Below are 19,769 nucleotides of genomic sequence, written 5' to 3' on the forward strand. Positions count from 1 at the left end.
TTAAAAATATCTTATCTAAAAATAGCTGCTGTTTGTTTGTCTTCAGGTGCTACAGAACATTTTAGAAACTGAAACAGAGTATTCAAAGGAGCTCCAGAACCTTTTGACCAACTACCTGAGACCTCTACAGATGACAGAAAAGTAAAAAGCTTCGCTTTTCCCTTGAAGAAGCACACAACCAATAAAAAATAAGGACATACACAATACATTTTTTTTTTTAAATTCATGTTTATTCTGTGTTCTCTGACTCTGGCTTTTGGGTGTAATGTGTTAATTTAGTGTAATTAAATAAGAAAATAATGTGATTTAAAAAAATTTAATCATGCCCCCTGAAGTTTTTATCATTTGCGTAAAGTAATGTTTGAGCACTGATTTACAGTTATTATTTTTTCTCATAGACTGAGCCCCTCAGATGTAAGTGTCATCCTCGGGAACCTGGAGGAAATCAGCACTTTCCAGCAGACTCTGGTCCAGTCACTGGAGGACACTACCAAGTGAGTATTATGCTAACCGTGAGCAGCCGTGTGATTCCCGGCCCCTCTCTTAATAGTCCCCGAGTAATTACGACAGGAGGGCCGAAGCACTTAGTGAAACTGAGACTCAATCAAATGTATCAAGTTTCGACTCTTAGATGATGAAAATAGACCTGGGCAGTAACCTGAGGTCCATTAAAAGGATTTGAATATCACTAGAGGTTTCTAATGTTTACACTGACCTCTAGTGGTAAATCCTTTAATAAGTTTGGAAAGTGCTGACTGAGTTTACCAGCAAAACTATTTATGAATTTATACCTTTCAAAGAAAGTGGATTGAGCATATTGAAGAAAATTAATGTTATTTTTTTTTTTTAAGACTTTAGACTTAATGATAAAAATACATATTTTGTCTAAGACCAAAGAAAAAAAACATACTGTTACATATAAAATAATACATATATCTATTAAAATATTGATAAAATGCACGGATAAAAATGAGATGTTATATTATTAACTTTATATTATTATACTATTCTAAATTTTAGCTGGGCTGACCACGCCCTGTTTAGTACTGTTTGCAAGAACCAAATATAGATATCAAAACTAAGACTGAAAGTACACTACCATTCAAAAATTTGGGGTCAGTAATATTTTTTTAATGTATTTGAAAGAAGTCTCTTATGCTCACCAAGGTTGGATTTATTTTGATCAGAAATAGAGTAAAATTGTGAAATATTGTTGCAATTTAAAATAGGTTTTCTATTTGAATATATTAAAATGCATTGATTATATATAGCACGATTCATTTTTTTAGATGAATAGAAATTTTATCAGCATGTATTTGAAATAGAAATCTTTAGTAACATTATAAATATCTTTGTTACCACTTTTGATCAATTTAATGCATCCTTGCTGAATAAAAGTGTTCATTTCTTTCTTTCAAAAAAATCCTACTGACTCAAAACTTTTGAATGGTGGTTTATCTACAAAATAATTGGAGACTTTAAATTTAAGCTGTTTGGGATTAATTAATTGCAGAATGTGTTGTTAATATTGGGGATATAGATTTATATCCTAAGCAGAATATTTGAAGAATGTTAGCACAATATTTGTGTAATAATTCTCCTCAATGTTCTGTGATTGAAGGCTTCCAGAGCTACAGCAGAAAGTGGGAGGGTTCTTCCTGAATCTCATGCCCCAGACGAGGTCTCTTTATGTGTCTTACTGCTCCAACCACCCATCGGCAGTCAGTATTCTCACCGATCACAGGTACACCACCACACTGTGTCCTGATTTCACAGATAGCCTCTACACTGATAACTGGTGATAACTTCTCATTTCTGTCCCTACAGTGAGGAACTCGGGGAGTTCATGGAGGGGAGGGGTGCATCGATACCAGGTATTCTCACGCTGACCTCTGGCCTCAGCAAACCCTTCATGAGACTGGACAAATATCCCACATTACTTAAGGAACTGGAGAGACACATGGAGGTAGGAGAGAGAGATTGAGTTTATGTGATTTCTGGTAAGGTTTTAATGGTTCGTGGCATTTCAATGTGACACTGTCTTCTTTCCTCTTCAGGAGGGTCATCCAGACAGGACAGAAATTCCGAAATGTATGACTGCTTTCAAGAATCTCTCTGTGAGTGTTAACTCCCTAGTTAATATGCTAAAGCAGACTGGCGTCCTGTGGCTTTGCTGCTGCAGTTAGGTGTGGATCATTATCATAGCAACCAACCTTCTTAACGTATTGTGTTGCCGTGGTTACAGGCACAATGTCAGGAGGTGCGGAAGCGCAAGGAGCTCGAGCTTCAGATCCTGACTGAGGCGATTCGCCTGTGGGAGGGGGAAGACATTAAGACCCTGGGTTCAGTGCTGTATATGAGCCAGGCCATGGTTCAGAACTACGGCTGTGAGGTGAGGTCTCTGTGGCTAATACATCTGATGTCAACATGAAATGAAAATTCACCCTTTTCTAAATGCATGTTATTAATCATATTGTGAATGATTCATTCATGCAGGTTTTTATTTTTTTGACAATGTTTAATCAAAATGTCATAACTCGATTATACAGTGAAACATCAGACTTCTCTTTGGTCAAAAGTATGATTTTTTAATGTTTTTTTTTTTAAAGAAGTTTTTTATGCTCATCAAGGCTGCATTTATTTGATCAAAAATATTATTGCAATTTAAAGTAACAGTTTTCTATTTTAATATACTTTACAAAATAATTTATTCCTGTGAAGGAAAGCTACATTTTCAGCATCATTACTCCAGTCTTTAGTGTCACATGATCCTTCAGAAATCATTCTAATATGCTGATTTCTAATCAGTGTTGGAAACTTGTGCAGCTTAATATTTTTTGGGACCTGTGATACTTTTTTTCAGGATTCTTTGATAAATAAGGAGTAATGGCTGATGAAAATTCAGCACTGCGTCACAGAAATAAATTATATTTTAAAGTATATTAAAATAGGAAACCAATATTAGAAAATGCAATAATATTTCACAATATTACTGTCTTTTTTCTGTATTTTGGTAAAATAAATACAACCTTGATGAGCATAAGGGACTCCATTAAAGGGTTATTTCACCCAAAAATTTTAATTCTGTCTTTAATTACTCACCCTCATGTCGTTCCAAACCCATAAGACCTTCATTCATCTTCAGAACACAAATTAAGATATTTTTGATGAAATCCAAGAGCTTTCTGACTATTTTACCGCTGCCCTTATTACATTTCTGGGTCTGCATTTCTGTCTATGCAGGGTCAAAAAGCTCTCGGATTTCATCCAAATATCTTAACGAACGAAGGTCGTACAGGTTTGAAATGACATGAGGGTCTGCTTAAACCCCGCCCCTTTCTTGCAATGAACCGCAAACTCGCATTCAGATCTTCCTTCATCGAACAACCAATGGATAAAACTCTGCCCTTTACTCAGATGTACATCAAAATAGAGAAGAAAAGATCTGTTGCTGCTTCTGTTTCATTGTGACTTTAACTATTAAAGTGGCTTCTGGGCTCTTCTAGGGGTGTTCGATATGACGATTTTTGATCGTGGACGATAAAAATGTCTCCACGATCTGCTTTTGGAGATTTAGTTCACCCTAAAATGTAATTTCTGTCATTTTTTACTCTCACATGTTGTCCCAAACCTGTATTAATTTATTTCTTGTGCTGAAAACAAAAGAAGATATTTTGAAGAATGTGGGTAACCAAACAGTTGCTGGTCCACATTGACTTTGATAGCAGCAAAAAAAAAATACTATGGAATAAGTCACTGGGGACCAGCAACTGTTTGGTTTTCCACGTTCCTCAAAATAGCATTTGTGTTTAGCAGAAGAAACTCATTCAGGTTTAAAGTGACTTTTGAGTGAGTAAATTATGGTATAAATATAAAACTTTTTATTTTGGGGTTAATTATTCCTTTAATGATAATAAAACACCAAAACACAAAGAGAAAAATCACTCACTACTCTTGACTGAAAAACGTTAATACAGTTGATTTAATAGGAATCAGTCTATATAGTGTTTTATTTTTATATTTGTTGATTCAATTTCTTGAATGCTCCTGCTAAATACACCTATTGTACCTGAAAATAAAACACTGTTTTATTTGTATATTACGTGTATTTGTAATGTGTATCTTTTGTTCTCATTTTTTAATAACAAAGATAAAATAATGCTAAAGATTTTTATCTTCGCCCACTTTGGCCTAAATATCCATTCTTTTTTAATATTTCTGTTACCTTGAAAGGCTTTGTCTTTATAATAGGGAAATTAGTTTGGCTGTAATGCTCAGACAACTTGCAAAATAGTAAAACCAACATGACAAAGAATCGTGATAAAATCGTGATTTAAATTAAAAAAAATTTTTTTTTGCCATATTGCCCACCCCTAGGCTCTTCTATTAAATCTAAAAAAAAAAAATGGCAAAACCCTCTGACAAAATGTTCGTTTGTAATAACATGCCCTATGTCTGGGGGTGACAAGGTGTAAAACCGTATTGATTGAAAAATAAAAATATCCTTAAATAATTAGATGAAATAAAATTTATAACGTTGATGCAACCACGACTATCAGTAGTGTTCAGGTAGCCTTGTATAATTACTGTTATAAGGTTAGAGTAAGTAGTGATGTGTTTGTGCAGTGGGTTTTTATGGCTCAGAATTCCGTATGAATCAATCATTTCTTTTGATTTGATTTAAAAAAAAAAAAAAAAAAAGTTGTCCTGAGTCGTGGAAACATGTTATTTACAGCACAAGTGTATTACAAGTAAATAACATGTTTCAATAAGGAACTTCATTTGATTCATATTGACAAAAATGCCAATAGTTTTTCTCTGTGATTTCAGTCCTACAGTTATAATGGCTGTGTGGTGTTACAGTTGTTTTTTTTTGTTTTTTTTAGGATAAGCATGAACGTTACCTTCTGCTGTTTCCTCATGTTTTGCTCATCCTGTCTGCAAGTCCAAGGATGAGTGGCTTCATCTACCAGGTCAGAAACCAGCCGCTGTCAGAAATGATTACTACACAGCCAAATAATTCTCACCGTCCTCGTTCCACCACCCCCTAAAATCCACTCAAACCGCAGCTTTTCAAACATTAAAATGGCACTTGCGGCTCTAGCACAAAGAGAAAAAGTCTGCTTTGTTTCTCTCAGGGCAAGCTGCCTTTGAGCGGGATGACGGTTACCCCATTAGAAGACTGTGAAAGTCATAAAAATGCTTTTGAACTCTCAGGTAAGGACAAACTGACAGATCGTTTGTGTTCAGGACACAGTCAAGTGTTTTTGATCATTCTTAGTCATTCATTAACTCTGCTTTGTGTCCATTCAACAGGAAGCATGTTTGAGAGACTTCAGGTGATCTGCTATAACAAACAGGATCTGCAGGACTGGCTCGAGCATCTGAACCGACAGACCAAGCACACCACCATGGCGGCTCCCAGCATGAAACCCCTCACTGTTCCCTGCCACACAGTGAGTCACCTGTTTAGCATCTCATCTTAGAAAACCACACATATAGTATTTAAAGGGATAGTTCACCCAAAAATGAAAATTACCCCATGGTTTAAACTTGGTTCTCGCTAGACTAGCATATTCTCACTGGAGCTTACGCTATGCCTATGTCATCCGCTGGAACGCCACTCTCTGAAGAACGCATGTAAAGCGGGTAGCAGAAGCTAGAGATTACGATTTACAAAGTTTTAAATATGGATATTATTCTTATAAAAATGCATCGATTTGCTTCAGGAGGCCTTTATTAACAACTCGGACCTGTGTGGATCACTTTTTTATGATGAATGAATGCACTTTATTGGACTGTGGAATATCAATGCCTATTCACTGCCATTATAAAAGAGTCAGGACATTTTTTAATATAACTTAATATAATTCGTCTGAAAGAAGAAGGGCAAATACACCTAGGATGGCTTGAGGGTGAGTAAATCATGGGGTAATTTTCATTTGGTGAACTATCCTTTTAAATATTGATAAATATAAATATTAATGTTTTAGAAATATTTTTTTTAATCTATCTATATTTAATACTTTCATAGCCACTATATACAAAGTAAAAACAACACATTTGAAAACAGACATAAAGAGCTTTACACAATATAAAGTCAAGTATAATATAACATCTATCTATCTTTAATTTACGCTTTTATTGGTGCACAAAGAGCTTTGCAAAACAGTAAAAACACACATTTGTAAACACAGACATAAAGAACTTTACAAAATATACTCAAGTGTAATAGAACACACTAAATTAATCGATTAATTAATTTATTTAGGGTTTAAGTTTTACCTGTCCATTATCTTCAACTTAAAGGTTAACTTAATTTTTACACCTCCAGCTCCCGTCTCACCCTCTGACGCCGTCCAGACATGCAGAAAGCCGTGGCCTGACAGTTGCTCCTGCCTACCACACTTTACCACACCCCTCCTCTCATGGGGCCCCTCACAGCACCATGATGTGGGGCCCCCTGGAGCCCCCCAAAACCCAGAAACCCTGGAGCCTGAGCTGCTTGCGTCCAGCACCCCCACTCAGGCCCTCAGCTGCTCTCTGCTATAAAGAGGTATTCTGGGCTCAGATTAAAGCTGATTATGCAGCACGCTGGACTTCCAAATAAAACACTGTAAAAAATATTAAATGTAGTAGTATAATATAATACAAACATCGTAATTGTTGACACTAATTAACACAACTCCTTTAACTAAATAACATCATACACTCTCTCATGGCTCTGTAAGTCTCAGTATTACCAACTTCTGTCCCTTTTCTATCATTTCTGTTCCTTCTCTTCTTCCAGGACATCAGTAAAAGCCCCAAAACTATGAAAAAGCTGCTGCCCAAGAGGAAGCCAGAGAGGAAGCCGTCCGATGAGGAGTTTGCACTGAGGAAGAGTAAGTCAGCTGGTTTTTATTGTTACTGATATTAAGAGTTTCTGAAAGATTGTGCGTCTGATGTAACCTCTGACCTGCGCAGGTACTGTAGCTTTGGAGGAAGATGCTCAGATCCTGAAAGTGATCGAGGCCTACTGCACGAGTGCCAAAACCAGACAGACTCTGAACTCAAGTAAGTCTCGTACGCGGGCCTGTTCACCTCCTTCTTGTTTCCTCTAGTCTAAGACATTCCTCATTCATTTCTACTTTTCTATGTGTAACATAGAAATAAACTAAAGCCTGTTGATCTTAACAAGATTATTCTGGGGTCTCATAACAATATCTTCTCTCTTTTTTCCTCATCATACTTAATGTTTCATTTATTTATCATGACCCCCTCCTCCCCATATTTTGATTTTGACATTTTCACACATCATTTTTTTATTTAATCATTTATTTATAAAACTCATTTACTCTCTTGGGGTATAATTGGTTCTCCCATCTGTGTGGTTGCACAACCGACATCCATTCTTTCCATTTGCAATTCTCCCTCCGTCCCTTCATTCATATGATTTGATCCCCCTCTCATCATCTGCGAACGGACGGTCTCTTCAGCATGGCAAGGCACTGATCTCATGCATAACCACGTTTTGGATCAATCCAGTGTGGACTCTCTGGGCCGCCGTAGCAGCATCTCAAGGCCCGAGGCCACCTCGGACCTCTCAGAGGACTCTGACTATGACAGTATATGGACGGCCCACAGTTACAGGATGGGCTCTGTTTCCCGTAAGAGCTCCTACATCTCCCACCAAAACTAAACTCCCCCTCACTCCTCTTATTTCAAGTGACTTTATATTTATTTGAAACTATTTATTTATTTAATGATCTGTCACTGTAATGCCTATTTATTTTATTCATTTTTATTTATTTATTTTTTAGTGTTGTATTAATCACACCTCATCGTTATTTTCTGCATATATATGCACTTTCCCAAAGCAGTTCCCTGTTGCCTTGACATCTTAACTCCCCCTAAAACCACCACCAACCTCACTTGACTGAGTTTTTTATTTATTTATTTGTTTGCCTGGCATTTGGTATTTATTTAAGTGTCCTTTTAAAAATGATGTTTTCATTCCCTCATTCCTGAGTGTGTTTAATTATTACTGCTGTTGAAGGTACGATGCACTCCGAAGGCAACAAGGACAGGTTCTGCTGTAAAAGAAAAAAGATGCTAAAATCTCTTAATGTTTCTGTAAATATTAGAGTATTGTCATTCATCTGAAATGTGTGGTATTAACTTGGACTTTGTTTACTGAATGTGAACATTAGATTGAAATGAGAAGTTAGTTGGGTCTTTTACCAGAGAGCTTCATGAATGAGAGGAATTCATAACTATGGTTCTCAGAGGGCACCACAGACAGTATTACTGGGGACATTTTGTTCATACTTATGTGATATAAATGTATTTATTTTCAATTTGTAAATGTATTTTGAATGATTTTGGACTTTTTGTATGCTTGTATCTAACATGTAAGTTTATAGTGGTGTCTATGGTTAAAAACGTATGGAAGTTTACAAAAAAATGTTGAATTTAATGTTGGTTTAAATTCTATTAGAATCCATTCAAATCAGGTGTGTGGATGGTAATAGTCAAGAGTTCTTCACCGTTCATTCGAGACTCTGTCAAAGCCTCAGTGTTTGATGCTTTTCCTCTTTTATGTATGACGTGTTTATGAGACGAACAAGAAAATCGACTTGCCAATTATTTCAATAATGACAAAGAGTATAATTCCTCATGTTATGTGATTTCTTGTGACCGAGTTCTATTCTGTGGTTAAAAAAAGAACAAGAAAATATGAATTTACTACCTTTTTGTCGGTCGTTTCATTCAGATATTCTTAAAACTGTTCAACAGAGATAATTCAGTGATGTTTACGTGGTTTGAAATTAAGACATTGTGTTTGTTATATATATATGCAGAGTCAAATATATGACAAAATACCACAAACATTGTAATATACATTTTGAATAAACCTTGGGTTGTTTTGTACAGTATGTTTATCTTTTCAAAAATTGGTTTCTTATAACAAAAAGTTTGGTTTTTGTTTGATTTGGGGGCTTTTTGTATACATTTTGTCAAATTTGTTTTTTGTTTCGTTTTGTTTTGTGGTTGAGGAAATTGTAGTTTTACTGCCCTTCAGGAAACCCTTGATCCTCTGGTTTTTGAATGCTTTTAGTTTTCTTGGATGATCCCTCTCTGCATGACTAACTCCTGTCTCACTCACGCACAGTCCTGTGTAAGTTTGATCCAGTCCAAACCATTTTCCGAGGCACAGTGGTCCTGTACTGACCTAATCAATTAGTCCAACTTAACTAAACCTCCTGAAATCAATCTGCGGGGCTTCTCTTTTGAAACAGGACAGTGGAAAGATGCCAGTCCAGCACTGATAGTCCCTGGGGAGGAGAAGTTCAGTGTAGACGAGTTGAAGAGTAATGGTCAGACTCTTCCGGAGGAAAAGTAAGACCACATATTTGTCCATTCCCAGAACAGGGATGTTTGCCAAGAGAACACAAAATGAATAGAGCTACAATATGCATTAAAAACGTATTTACTGACATATTTGATGTTCAATGTTTCCTAGGAGCCTTGTGGATGTTGTTTATGCTCTGAGAGATGAGATACAGGAACTTAAACAGGTGAGTGTCTGTGAGGGTCGGAGGAGGTTTTTCCCTAATATTTAAATTCATAGAAAACTGTATTTAATATTTCCCATTTCCTGCTTACATGATTTTACCATTCTAACAGGACTATAAAAAAATGAAGAAATCCCTGGAGGAAGAACAGAGAGCCCGGAAAGATCTGGAGAGAATAGTTAGAAAAATGTTAAAGAATATAAACGATCCTTCTTGGGATGAGACCAATTTATGATAACAATGTTGCCCCTTACTAGTTTTCGTTCTTTTACATTAATGGTTACAATGACCTGGAAGTTCAACCAGAACGTTCAAATTATCATGTTTTTTTTTAATTGAAACCACTTTTGATGTTCGTGGGTATGAGTCTGTAGTAACATAATGTAAAGAGATGGTCTTTTAGAGCAACTACACCAAGCAGATTTTTATTTTCATTTTTTATTTGGCTCGTGAAATTCTGAAGAAATTTAAAACCACTCGTTTCTAGCTGAACAATCATGACGTGACTTGCTTGCTTGAAGTCGTAGCTAAATCTGATTGGGTGGCATGAGTGTAACCTGTGAATTTCCCTGACGAGTTCGTCTTTCACCTGATGTTGAGGTGTTGAGAGAGACAGTGCTACTCCGTCTACACATCCCACTAATGTTTGGGATTTTGAGTGTCCTGTTTTTCTATATTACCTTTGTTATTACAAAGGTTCAAGAGATCATCATATTTTACTGTTAAGTTTCATTTTTAAATGCATTTTATTCCGATACTATCTGATTTAAGATGTTGAATCTGTGAATATTTCCATGGTGTGGTACCGAGAACTTTTTCATTCCATTTAATTGTTTACAAATGACTCAAAAGTTGATAATTAATTCAACAGAGAGTGAGTGTGTACAAGCATAGGAAATGTCACGCTAAATGTTGAATGCGGGACATGACGCTTATGCTTATACGTCAGTATGTTTAGTACATGTTTTAGGTGCCATTGTAATTCAAGCTGTGACAGAAGTTCAATATTATGATTCCTGCAGGATTATTTTTTTAATCATGCAAGTTATGTCTGTGTACATTTCAGTGTCACTTACTTAGTGAGACCAAAACAAAAGCCAAACTCTTATTTATGGACTTTACTGTCTGTGACTTATTACTGTACTTGACATTTATTCCTATAGCTCTTACACAACACTAATAGAATAGCCTCATCAGAATTCATGTTGGATATTTATTTAGTGTTCTATACCTCGGCTCCATGTTACTATAAATTAATTCTGTAAATAAAGACAGTTGTTTATTTGCTTCTCCACTTCGTTGGCATCAGTTGGGCTTTAAAATTACGTCATAATACATGTTTTTGAAAGAAAGGCTGCATTTATTTGTTTTAATCAGTAAAATCGTTTAATTATAATATTGTGAAATATTCAATTTTACACCAACTCTTCTATTCTAATGTACTTTAAAATTGTAATAGGATTTTAATATTTTTTCTAGTTATGGCAAAGCTTTCAGCATTACTCCAGTCTTCACATTTTCCTTCAGAAATCATTCGAATATTCTGATTTGCTGCTCAAGAAACATTTATTTTTATTGGCAATGTTTCTGCTTAATATTTCAGTTTTCTGTGATGAATAGAAAGTTCAAAAAGTGTCTTTACTGTCAATGTTTTGATCGATTTAATGCGTCTTTGCATTTATTTTTAATTCATACTTCACTATAATTATAACCGTATAGGCATTTTTTCCACTGAGAAAACCTTGAGCCTCCAACTCTGACCTCCGATGTTTACCACATGAGCAATGTGATAACTCATCTTGCAGATGTATTAACAGTGTGTGAATGAACAGACGTGTGGGGTGCTTAACTCAGGAGTCTAAGCTTTAAGTTTCTGTACTTGTCAAGGGGAAGGGCACAGTGACAAGGGTGACTTTATGCCCTTGTCTTTCGTCTGCACACAACAGTTCTGGGTGAAGGTTGTGCATGCGCCAGGCTCTATTACAGTGACAAGGCAATCTAGTCCCTTTGTGGGCGATGATTCTACTTCATTGATTTACAATAGAAAGGATATAATTTTGCTGGTGTTGGCAAAAAGCTCAAATGTCAGGCTTTTCAGAATGCCAGCATTGCCTTGTTCGCAGATGAATAAGGAGAAAGTCACCTTTTGTCTCCTGTTAAATATTCCTGCATAAATACAAAGGAGCATAATGCCCTCCTGATAAAAGGAAGCCCTGATTTATCCTGATTTATCCTTTAGTGTATAGATAAAACCTGCAGATAAATGCCAGGTTGGCCTTTTCATTTTTGTTCTCTGCGGTTCGCTTCCCTTTTTACAGCATATCGAGTTTAGAAGACGGGTGTCGCTTTTAGCGACGCTTTGGTTTTGTGGAAAGGACACATCTAGTGCTACCTTGCTATCATCAGTATAATATATCACAGTTTGTCACTGAACATGCCTCAGACCTTCATTATTGACATTCATGTCGGTCTGAAGCCCAACACAACTGTTGTGCAGTTTAACAATCTGTTACTGTGAAAAAGTTTGACTCCCAGGTACTAACAGCCTCTTCACAGTAACGGCTAAATCACACAACCTGTCGTTGAAATGCAAAAGGGACGGCAGGACTCTGTGGACATGGAATCAATTAGCTTTTGACCAGTCTATACACACATACACACGCACACACACACACACAGTCGCTTGTCTAAGACCCTGTCTTTCCCTTTCTTTCTCTCCTTTGGTCTATTCAGTAGCCTGTGATCATTTAGATTTGACATGCATTGTGGCTGAGCTGGTCTCTCTCTCCCTCTTTTGCTACTGTCTGTCATTAATTTCCAGGCTTTACAATTTGCCAAAAAAGAAAGAGAAAAGAGTGAGTGAGTGGTGGAAGGATAAGAGCTCAGTGTCCTTTTGAAGGGGTTTGTTATTGCACAAAAACAGCCGCCCAATAATTTTTCGTCAATGTTTAACTCTAAAAGCTTTTCCCCGTCAGCTTTTGAAAAGAAGAGCAATAAAGCCCTATTCATACGGACTGAATAAAAACAGTCCTCTGGGGGCTATGACCGAAGGGCTTCTTTTCTTCTGCCTCTAATCAAATAGGAACTGAAATGAATTAGAGTTTTCTTATGAAAATAGCCTTTGTTGTCAGGCAGGCCAGTAATTCATAAACAATAAGCAACGTCATTGTGTGTCTAGTAATATATTCATGCCGTGGAAAGGCTAGAAGGCAGTGCAGGACTATGGCTTTGTGAATGAGGGGAGGGAAGGATTGGTCCTGGACTCTTCATTTGCAGTCTGCACAGTGGGTGGTTCTGGTAACCACCAGTTTCTCTCCGTCTCTCTCCATTTCTCTCATGCTCCTGGCATGGTCTCCTCATGCTCCTCATTTCTTCAATGATTCTTTCGTTTCCATCTTTCTTCTTCCTGCAATTGCTGGCTCGTTTCGACCTTTCTCAAAGGCCTCTCACTCTTCCCGTGTTCTGACCTGTCAGGTTTTTCGTTTGCTCTCACATTCCCCTCCCCTCTTCTTTAATCTGAGCAAAGCTATATATTCTTGAGAACTTCTGGATGGTGTTGGATTCTGCTCCCAAACTCTTCTCTCTTGGGAAAAGTAGTGGATTATTCGAAGTAAGAGGATATGTGCGTGAAGAGTAGCGGTCAGAGGGCAACTGGACGCCAGCGAGTTTGATCTTGAACCTCAGGACCAGGAGAGGATTGTCACTCACCAAAACAGAAAGTCTCTACTTGATTATCACGGATTAGTTTTGTACTTTCGGTGGACCTGGACATCTGTCGTGTCACTTGGACATTACATTTTCCAACGTGAATTTGCTGTCATCACTTGCTCTTCTACTTAGTTATTAGCCGTGGAGATAAATGTTTATGGCAGATTTTGTCAAGGCTGTTTCCATCTTACTTGGATGCTTTTTCAGAAAACCAAGAACTCAGTAGGATATCCTTGTGGCACAAACATTTATCAAGTTTTCAGCTGTTAACTGCTTATAATTGAGAGCAGCTACTGCAACTGGTTCTATGAAGACTTAGAATGTCATAACCCTGGATTTTCAGATTTTCTATTTAAAAACTTCTGATGCTGCTGCTTGATGACACTCAAATAAATCACCAGCTATCAACAGTACGTGAGTCTTTCAGCCTTTTGTGGTGATACTGAGAGTTTTGTCGCTTGTGCGTACTTAAAAAGCTAATTACCTGAGTTTTCAAAAGAGTTTGACAACTTCATGAGATTTAGAGGCTAAAATGACGGAAGAAAATCTGTGAAGTTTCTTTACTCCTAATCAAAGGTACCTCTTTACGCCATTGAATATCTCAATGACTCTGAGGCATTGAAATAAACTCCAGCTAATTTCCTTTTTTTGACAACAGTTCATCAAGCTAAGCATCATTTCTCCGCCCACTCGTCAAGCTTTCATGCAGTCTATTTTACAACTTTGCAAACTTTTAGGTACAAACTAATTTAACAGTTTAAAAATTAAGGATGGTTATTTCAAGTTCAGATAAATATCTGACTTAGCTTACGACGATTATGACCGAGACTTCTGGAAGGTAATTTTCCTGTCAGAGCATATTAACCTCTATGTCAGACGACCACACGTTGTATTATCTTCTGAATCTCTCTCTTAATTATATCCTAGAATAGCATGTCAGCTGGTGTGATTCAACCGTCCACTACTTGTTTTCTCGTTAAATCCATAAGTTGTAATGAATATGTACACGATCAAAGGCTCGAGTCACAGAGTCGGTACTGCAGCTCAACAGCAGGTGGCAGCGTTGCTCCATGAGACAGACGAGGATGCAAAGAGCAGCAGGTTGGAAAATAGGAACATTTAACTTGAGGTGTTTCACACAGGCCCTCTCCAGATACACTGCGAAGATGTAATTTTATATTTCATGAATCTTTTCATATTTTTAAAACGATTAATTTGTGCAGTTTTGTGCAAATTAAATGGCTGTAAATGCATTTGTGCCACCTCTGTAGCCCTCAAACTTTTAACAGTAGTAAAGCATGTTTTAAACTGTTTACATTAATTTCTAAACTGTTTTATAAATTTTTGTCCTGAGATTTGAACTTTCTTTGTATATTAATCGGTGTAGACTTCTGTTTCATAAAAACTAACATTTTTGTCTGCTTCTCGGTCTACTACAAATGGCGCCTTTTAAAGAAATATAGTTTAAAATATATATATATATATATATATATATATACATCTATAGTTATTTGCCGTTTATCAGCAAACTATAAACTGTGTTACTGTTAAAGGGACAACTCACACATAAATGATCATTCTGCCATGATTCGTTACCCTCATGCAGTTCCAACCCGATGAAACAAAAGCTTCCTCAGTCATCTTTCATTTTCATTGCAGCTATTTTCCACACAACGAAAGTGAATTATCCTTTTGTGCAGGGAAGAAAGTCAAGGTTTGGAACAGCATGCAAGTGAGCAAATTGACAGAATTGTCGTTGTTTTGTGAACTGGTAATGTGCAGTAGCTGTCTTTGTCCTCTAGAGGGCGCGCAAGACCGTTATAACATTGTTTACATATCCGAACTGCGCGCTTTACAAAGGTTGAACAGTTGTCTGTTTATATTTGGCAAATGCTCATTTTAAAATTGGACTACATATACAATTTAAACACCGAGTAATTAATTAAAACTCAGATTTAATTTTTATTTCTATAGGAAAAAAGCCTGTAAAAATAAACATTGTTGCACTATAATTAATACATCAACCCAGGTACAAACACTGTGCCTTTGTTTCACTTTGTTCCAGCAAAAATAACACAACAAACATTACCAAAAGTGCAAATGTCATCATTGTGTTGAATTGAAATTAGATTTATTTTACAATTGAACATCAAAAGCAGAATCAATAATAATTACAAACACTGTGCCTTAAAACAAATGAATAGACTATCAGGAGAAAACAGATTTAATTAAAGCTCCTTAAATTTCCCAACATTCAACCGTGCATTAGCAGAACAATGATCTTAATATATGTTTAACTCTAGATGATATTTATTCAAAAATAACAAGTATAGTGACAGAAAATTCTCTCACCATCATATGCACAATTGTTCACTGCCACCTCCCTTTTATATCTGTCTGCGACATGGCTTCTCAACACACACTCATAGATATTAAAAAAAATGTTGAACACAGGACGTGACTTACAGACGTGGGTGAAAGGAAAGAATCATCTTATTTCTTACCACCTGGTTTTACATTTCACAAATAGATGGGCGTTGGCATGGGAACATGCCCCTGGCTGCTACCTGAATGACGACGCAGGGCCTCTGCAGTCAAAGGAATGACCCAGCAGGCTGCACATTTTTACCTTCAGCCGTATCCATGACAACAAAGTCCCATGCCCACTACCGGCCTCTACTATTGAATATTTGACTGACAGATGTCCAAATGTCAACCACTCCCTCTCAGGTAAACAGTCCAGGCGTTTTGCATTTTCATTTTTTATCCTTCACTTGCACACACTGTATGCAGCTTGGCAGGGTCACAGGTCAGGCACACTTTTTTTTTTTTTGGCATGAGTGTTTGTATGTGCTTTTACTTCTTTTTGAATTGACATCGGCTCTGACTGCCAGCTCGCTGCTTTACTTAGCGAGTGTATTTTTATATGTGATTCGCATTAGCAGAGACAGATCCGCTATACAGAGCTGGGCCATCTTTTATAGCAAAAGGGACTGTATTAATCCATCTCCTCGGGCCTAAAAGAGGCGCTGTACTTAAAGTACCACAGTCTCTTCCATATTAGAGCGTCAAAGTGGAGATTCAATCACAGTAATGGTCAGCGTCTCACGGCGCATCTCCATCGATCCAGGGGACAGTGTATTGGCTGCATTAGTGAAAAGGAAATTGAGTGCTATTTTCTAGTCGTCACAATCTATTTGTCATTCAGAATTGAGACATGCAGGTCTATGGTTTGAATTATGCATGTCACAGCTGGCCATATATCTGTGTGTGTGTATATAAAAATATTTGGAGCAGCTATTTATGAATGTGTATGTGTATGTCTATTCTAAGCAGCCCATGTACATATTTTTGTATTGTTGGAGAGAGAGAATTCCATGTACGATATTCAGTATAATATACTATATGCTATTAAGTTTTATTAATATGCTTTCATAGTAATTCAAATAGCATATTAGAATTAAGTATTGTATATACATATATAAATTGATAAATTATAAAATATACATATATACACTCACATATTATAAAATACTAAATAATAAAATAATATATAAATACTTAATATACAGTACATGAACATACACACACACACACGACATCTAATATGCTGTTCAAATGGATAATATATATTAAATTGTTATTTACCTTAATATCTGATAAATAGTATCTCAAAATAGTATTCAAAATAGTGTTTAAATTGTGTGTGTGTGTTTTATTTATCTTTACATAATTTGAATGACATAGAATAAGTATTTTATATACTTGTATACATTCAATATATATAACTTTGTTTGTTTGTGTGTGTATTTTATTAATAATATCTTTACATAATGATTTTGAGGGTATATTTTATATAAAATATATAAAATTTTATATTGAGTATTTTATATACATAGTATTATATAAATTCTATACATTTTATATGTGTGTGTGTGTATTTTATATTGAAGACCTCTAATTTGCTGCTCAAATGAAGAAGGTCAAACTTGTATCTAACCGTTACGTAATGTGGCTTTATTATGCTTTTAAAGCATGTTATGCATGATTTTATTTTGGGCAGGTTATTTGTTTTTTTAATAAAGACGCAGGCAGCACACAGCGTGCGTAAACCCTTTTGTTGTGAATCATTACGAGCTCTGTAAATTCTCTTATCTCCAGCTCTGATAACCCATTCACAATCTGGCCATAAAGAATTTGATAGGCTAATTGAATAGGGCTTCGATGCACACTTTTGTAATGGAGCATTATAAATCTGGAACGAAGGTGACAGCGGTACAAAAGGGAGCGCTTTAGGGCGAGACTCCCTCCCTTTCACCCGCTGACTTTACAATAAGTTTTGCAGCTTTGAATGTTAGGCTGTAAAAGAGTGCTCTCTGCTTGAATCGATTGCCCCCACCTAACAAGTCCTCTGTCCTCCAACACGGAGAGAGCGAGCGATGGATTTGTTGAGGGCAGTGATACAGAGGCCTGGCTGCTATCTTGATCCTTCATGTGCTGCAGGGCCATATGGACCATTAACCCTCACAGTTTTATCTAACAGTAGTGATTAGCGTCAAGACCTTGCAGTCCTATTGACGGCGTGCGTACGCAAAGGAGATGATGTATGACTATTACCTCTCAAACATTTATCTCCTTTTGTCTGTCTTTTCGTATTTAGGGAAAGAATTAGTGGAGGTCTGCTGACTTTCTGATGTGATGTTGATAGCATTATTTGCCAGTTTGTGTGAATTGCTTCCTTAATTTGTCTCTTCTCTTGTGGTTGAGATGGTATAGGGTGAGGTGTGCTAGTACTTTTTCTTCTGTCTGGTAACAGGTTTATCTGTTTCAGCCACACATTCCATGTTCCTTCTTTTTTCCATTTATGGTTTTAAGATTTTTTTTTTCAGTGTGCAATATCATTTTTCTATCTATAATGGCATAATCTTAGACATAATGTTAACTTGTTTTGATTCTCTCTCTAATACACAATAAGTTGTGCATTCAAATTGATCAATATATTAAAATGTCCTTAAGTAGGTAAATATAATTATATCTAGCGTTTAACGAGGATATTTCTCACTCAGGATAGATTTGTATTTTTCTTGCATATATTTTGGCTCAACTATTTCCACTGTTATTGCCTAGGAAAGCAGGTTTTTCTTATTTATTTTTTTATATATACATGTTGACATAGCAGGGGCATGTTGTCACTCTATGGGGTGATTTGTCGCAATTGAACTTATTGGATTTTCAGCAATTTAAACATTACAGAAATTGTGATACACAAAACAATTTATGTAACAGCAAAATGTAAAACATAACAAAAATATTAAAGCTGATAAATTGCATAAATTTACAACACACCCACATATATATAAGTATATGTATGTATGTATGTGTATATTATATATATGGTGAGAGATCAGAGAGTTCAAGCAAAATGTTTTTTGACACGAAAGAGTGAGAACAAGAGTGGTACGTTTCTCTTTTAGTTTTTGAATAGCACTTGCCTTTGCCATTCTCAGAGTTTTTAAATTATTTATTTATTTTTCAAGGACAGTCATTTTAATAAGAGCTCACACAAAGGTGTTAATATTAATCATGTTTTCCCCCACTGTTATTCATGCTATTTCTGGCTAATACCTGCTCTGCTTTGTTATTCATGCTAGAAAATATTACAGCAGTCTGACACCAGTGTAAGTGTTTTTCTTACTAAAATCTGTCTTCTGTTCATTCACATGAACACTGAATCCGGCATTCAAAGTACAGTCAATTAAGCATTTTGAAATCAGCCTGGAGTTCACAATCTCATCATTAGGCAAGTTTTACAGATGGTCAGCCTGGATGTCCTTTTGCTTTATTTTTCTGACGGTGCTGTGATATTTTCTTTCCTCTTATGAAATTAGATATCTTTCAGCAAATTTGAAAAGGTATGTTTTAATACAAATGTGGTTTTATACATTTTAAAAGTTATTTCATTTTTTTCTCAGCTTGCCTTTTGCGTATGAGAGTGAAAACGGAGAAAGCCTGTATTAAGTGCAAGTGGCAGAAATTCGACAAAGCCCGTATCAAAGAGCTGAAAAGAGGAAATCAATGGAAAATGGTCCAAAATTGTTCATAACATGTTTAGCTAAAGCTATCTTATTATTTGGAATAATATCACTATATCAACACCCACAACTTCCACTGAAGCTCTGCTATAGAGTTTGACACTGACCTGCTTAAGGAAACTAAGCTCAGTACGATATTTAACAGAGGGGTTTTACTTGTGTGAACCTTCCAGTCTGCCAGTGTTTTGTTTCGGCTCAGTGCGCTGGAGACCCCACATATACTCACACTCACTGCACTAATATTTACGTGTGTTTTATCTGTAATGGTGTTTAGTGTGCTCTTGAATACTGAGGGTTGTTGACAGTGAGAGGGGAGGTGTGCGCTGCCATCACTTTACCTGTCAGTGCGAATCCACACACACGCACACACACACAAACCTGTCAGAGAGGACGCTTTGAGTCAATGGTGCTA

At 36.3% G+C, this 19,769-nt stretch overlaps 1 protein-coding gene across 8 annotated transcripts in view; it reads left to right on the top strand.

Annotated features, from left to right (window-relative positions):
* Positions 1-19,769, top strand: part of arhgef7a (Rho guanine nucleotide exchange factor (GEF) 7a) — a 49,069-nt gene that overhangs the window by 10,062 nt on the left and 19,238 nt on the right. For 3 of the 8 annotated variants that reach the window (XM_058787887.1, XM_058787888.1, XM_058787892.1), the window contains 15 exons: positions 47-141; positions 399-494; positions 1,622-1,744; positions 1,828-1,966; positions 2,058-2,117; positions 2,246-2,392; positions 4,887-4,973; positions 5,139-5,217; positions 5,317-5,456; positions 6,335-6,556; positions 6,791-6,884; positions 6,967-7,056; positions 9,282-9,381; positions 9,506-9,560; positions 9,670-10,851. In XM_058787887.1, coding sequence (XP_058643870.1) covers positions 47-141; positions 399-494; positions 1,622-1,744; positions 1,828-1,966; positions 2,058-2,117; positions 2,246-2,392; positions 4,887-4,973; positions 5,139-5,217; positions 5,317-5,456; positions 6,335-6,556; positions 6,791-6,884; positions 6,967-7,056; positions 9,282-9,381; positions 9,506-9,560; positions 9,670-9,792 — 1,650 coding nt within the window. In that variant the 3' untranslated portion in view covers positions 9,793-10,851. Of the gene's footprint in view, positions 1-46; positions 142-398; positions 495-1,621; positions 1,745-1,827; positions 1,967-2,057; positions 2,118-2,245; positions 2,393-4,886; positions 4,974-5,138; positions 5,218-5,316; positions 5,457-6,334; positions 6,557-6,790; positions 6,885-6,966; positions 7,057-7,478; positions 7,650-9,281; positions 9,382-9,505; positions 9,561-9,669; positions 10,852-19,769 lie in introns of those variants that run through there. The other 5 variants (XM_058787891.1, XM_058787889.1, XM_058787890.1 and 2 more) reach the window with 2 other exon arrangements.

The sequence above is a fragment of the Onychostoma macrolepis genome, chromosome 09, assembly GCF_012432095.1.
Source record: "Onychostoma macrolepis isolate SWU-2019 chromosome 09, ASM1243209v1, whole genome shotgun sequence".
Lineage (NCBI taxonomy): Eukaryota > Metazoa > Chordata > Actinopteri > Cypriniformes > Cyprinidae > Onychostoma > Onychostoma macrolepis.